Raw genomic sequence first — 2,561 nt, 5'->3', positions numbered from 1 at the left:
GGAAGATGGAGACAAACAAAATGAGAGATGGCACAAAGAATGACATTTCTTTGTGGACCATATGATAAAACTAATATAAAGGGGAAAAAAAAGCCTCTATCAAGCCATCAATAACATTACTTTTATTTCACGTCATTTGTAGAATTTGGCCAGCCGTTTAATGTCTCTGAAACTATCCAGTCATCAGTCTTCTCACTGCAGCCTTGAGCTCCTGGTTCCTCAGGCTATAGATGAGGAGGTTCAGGGCTGCAGGCACCACTGAGTACAGAACTGAAAGGGCCAGATCCAGGGATGGGGAAGACATGGAGGAGGGCTTCATGTAGGCAAATATGGCTGTGCTGATGAACACGGATACCACAGAAAGGTGAGGGAGGCAGGTGGAAAAAGCTTTGTGCCGTCCCTGCTCAGAGGGGATCCTCAGCACAGCCCTGAAGATCTGCACATAAGAGAACACAATGAATGAACACAAAACAGCAAAGTGCTAAACAGCAAGTAACAACAAGATAACCAAGTTCCCTGTGGGAGTTAGAGTGTGAGCAGGAGACCTTGAGGATTGGGGGCACGTCACAGAAGAACTGGTCCAGGGCATTGCCATGGCACAGGGGCAGGGAAAATGTATTGGCTGTGTGCAGCAGAGCATTGAGAAAGGCACTGGCCCAGGCAGCTGCTGCCATGTGGGCACAACCTCTGCTGCCCAGGAGGGTCCCGTAGTGCAGGGGTTTGCAGATGGACACGTAGCGGTCGTAGCACATGATGGTCAGGAGGAAATACTCTGCTGAGATGAAGAACAGAAAGAAGAAGAGCTGAGCAGCACATCCTGTGTAGGAGATGTTCCTGGTGTCCCAGAGGGAATTGTGCATGGCTTTGGGGACAGTGGTGCAGATGGAGCCCAGGTCAGTGAGGGCCAGGTTGAGCAGGAAGAAGAACATGGGCGTGTGCAGGTGGTGGCTGCAGGCTACGGTGCTGATGATGAGGCCGTTGCCCAGGAGGGCAGCCAGGGAGATGCCCAGCAAGAGGCAGAAGTGCAGGAGCTGCAGCTGCCGTGTGTCTGCCAATGCCAGCAGGAGGAAGTGGCTGATGGAGCTGCTGTTGGACATTTGCTGTGCCTTGGCATTTGGATCTGTAAAAAAAGTAATCATGGAATATTTTTGCTTGGAGAGGACCTTAAATATCCCAGCACAGCTTGGGGGTACATTCCACACACTCCCTACCCAGGGCTCTACAGCCTGGAGCTGTCCCTGCCAGCAGCTGCTGCCCTGTGCCCAGGGCTGGGCCCTGCCAGTGCTGCCAGAGCTCAGCCCAATCCTGGGGGCTCAGCTCTGCCCTGCAGACCCCTCCCAGCTCAGGCACTGCCCAGGGGCAGCTCTGGACCTGCAGGCTTTGATGGCAACGTCAAAGCAACCCTGAGGAGGCTGGATAAACAAGACAAGATGCAGCTTCTAAGGGGCCCTGTGCTGATTTCTGTCACTGCCTGGTTTAGGAACATCTGAGAAATTTTTTTTTCTCATCCTGGACTGCCAGATGAATATCTGTTTGCAATTTCCCATCAAGACAACCCAGAGCAGTACTTTAAAAAAGCAGGATTTTCCCTTTTATGCAGTCCCTGCCTCGCTCTGCTCCCTGCATAATCTACTTGGAAATGTTCTGCAGTTAAGTGTTATGCTGGGAGCAGTCCTGAACAATGCAGCATCCTCACGACACCATTAGAGCCCTCCCAAGCCTTACCAGCTGTCTCTTTTCACCCAGATCTTGTCCCCCAGTGCTGGGAGCAGCTGCCAGGGCTGGCTGAGAGCTGTCCCTGGCAGGCAGCAGAGTCCCTGCCCCAGCACAGCGCCCTGGGCTGCAGGACCCTACTCTGCAGGACAGCCCTGGGCACCCCTGGCTGCTCTGCACAAGAGACAATCAGAGAATGTACTCACAGGGTCTGTAGGCATTGGGATGTTCCAGCTTGAGGAGATGGCTGCAGGAGCTGCAGCTGCACTGTCCTGCAGCCAGAGGCTCCTGTTCCAAGGGCTGGCAGTGATTCTGCCCCAGGCACTTCTCAGCACCTTCCCAGCCCTGACTGATTGAAGCTCTCTGTGCCTCTGTGATGTGCCCAAGGTGGCTGCAGGCAGTGCCCCAGCCCTGCTGGGCTGGCAGAAGAGCTGCTCATCAAGAGAAATGTGCTTTTGAAGCTTTGCTTGGTTACCAGGAGCTGCCTCTGTGCCAGGAGCCCAGTCCAGCTCATCAGCACAGACACAGCACCAGGACTTTAATGAGCCTCTGGGGCTTTGTGCCCAGGTCCTGAACATCAGTCCCTGAGAGGGAGCTGAAGAAACCTCTCCAGAACTCCAAGGCAGAATCCAACTCCAAAGTTTCTTTCACTTTTAATGGGTCCCACAGAGAGACATGACTGAGAAAGTGTCCCCAGGCCCCAGGCAGAGCAGAGAACTGAAGACAGTGCTGACAGGTGGGGGCAAAGAGAAGCCAAGTCTTGGTGCCCTGGGCCACAGCAGGGTCTGTGCCACCAAGGGCTGGGAGGAGACACCTTGTCCTGGGGCCGTGGGGCCTCCTGGCACAGC

General features: G+C 54.2%; 1 protein-coding gene across 1 annotated transcript; it reads right to left on the bottom strand.

The window, feature by feature from the left end:
• Positions 1 to 713: 713 nt before the first annotated feature.
• On the bottom strand, positions 714 to 1,088 carry LOC134433943 (olfactory receptor 14I1-like; the record flags this gene model as incomplete). Its single annotated transcript, XM_063182630.1, has 1 exon — positions 714 to 1,088. A coding segment is annotated over one exon (375 nt), but the record flags the coding sequence as incomplete, so codon positions are not given.
• Between the last annotated feature and the right edge of the window lie 1,473 nt (positions 1,089 to 2,561).

This window comes from Melospiza melodia, unplaced genomic scaffold (assembly GCF_035770615.1).
Source record: "Melospiza melodia melodia isolate bMelMel2 unplaced genomic scaffold, bMelMel2.pri scaffold_28, whole genome shotgun sequence".
In the NCBI taxonomy this organism is placed as follows: domain Eukaryota; kingdom Metazoa; phylum Chordata; class Aves; order Passeriformes; family Passerellidae; genus Melospiza; species Melospiza melodia.
This window is presented reverse-complemented; position numbering and strand designations above follow the sequence as displayed.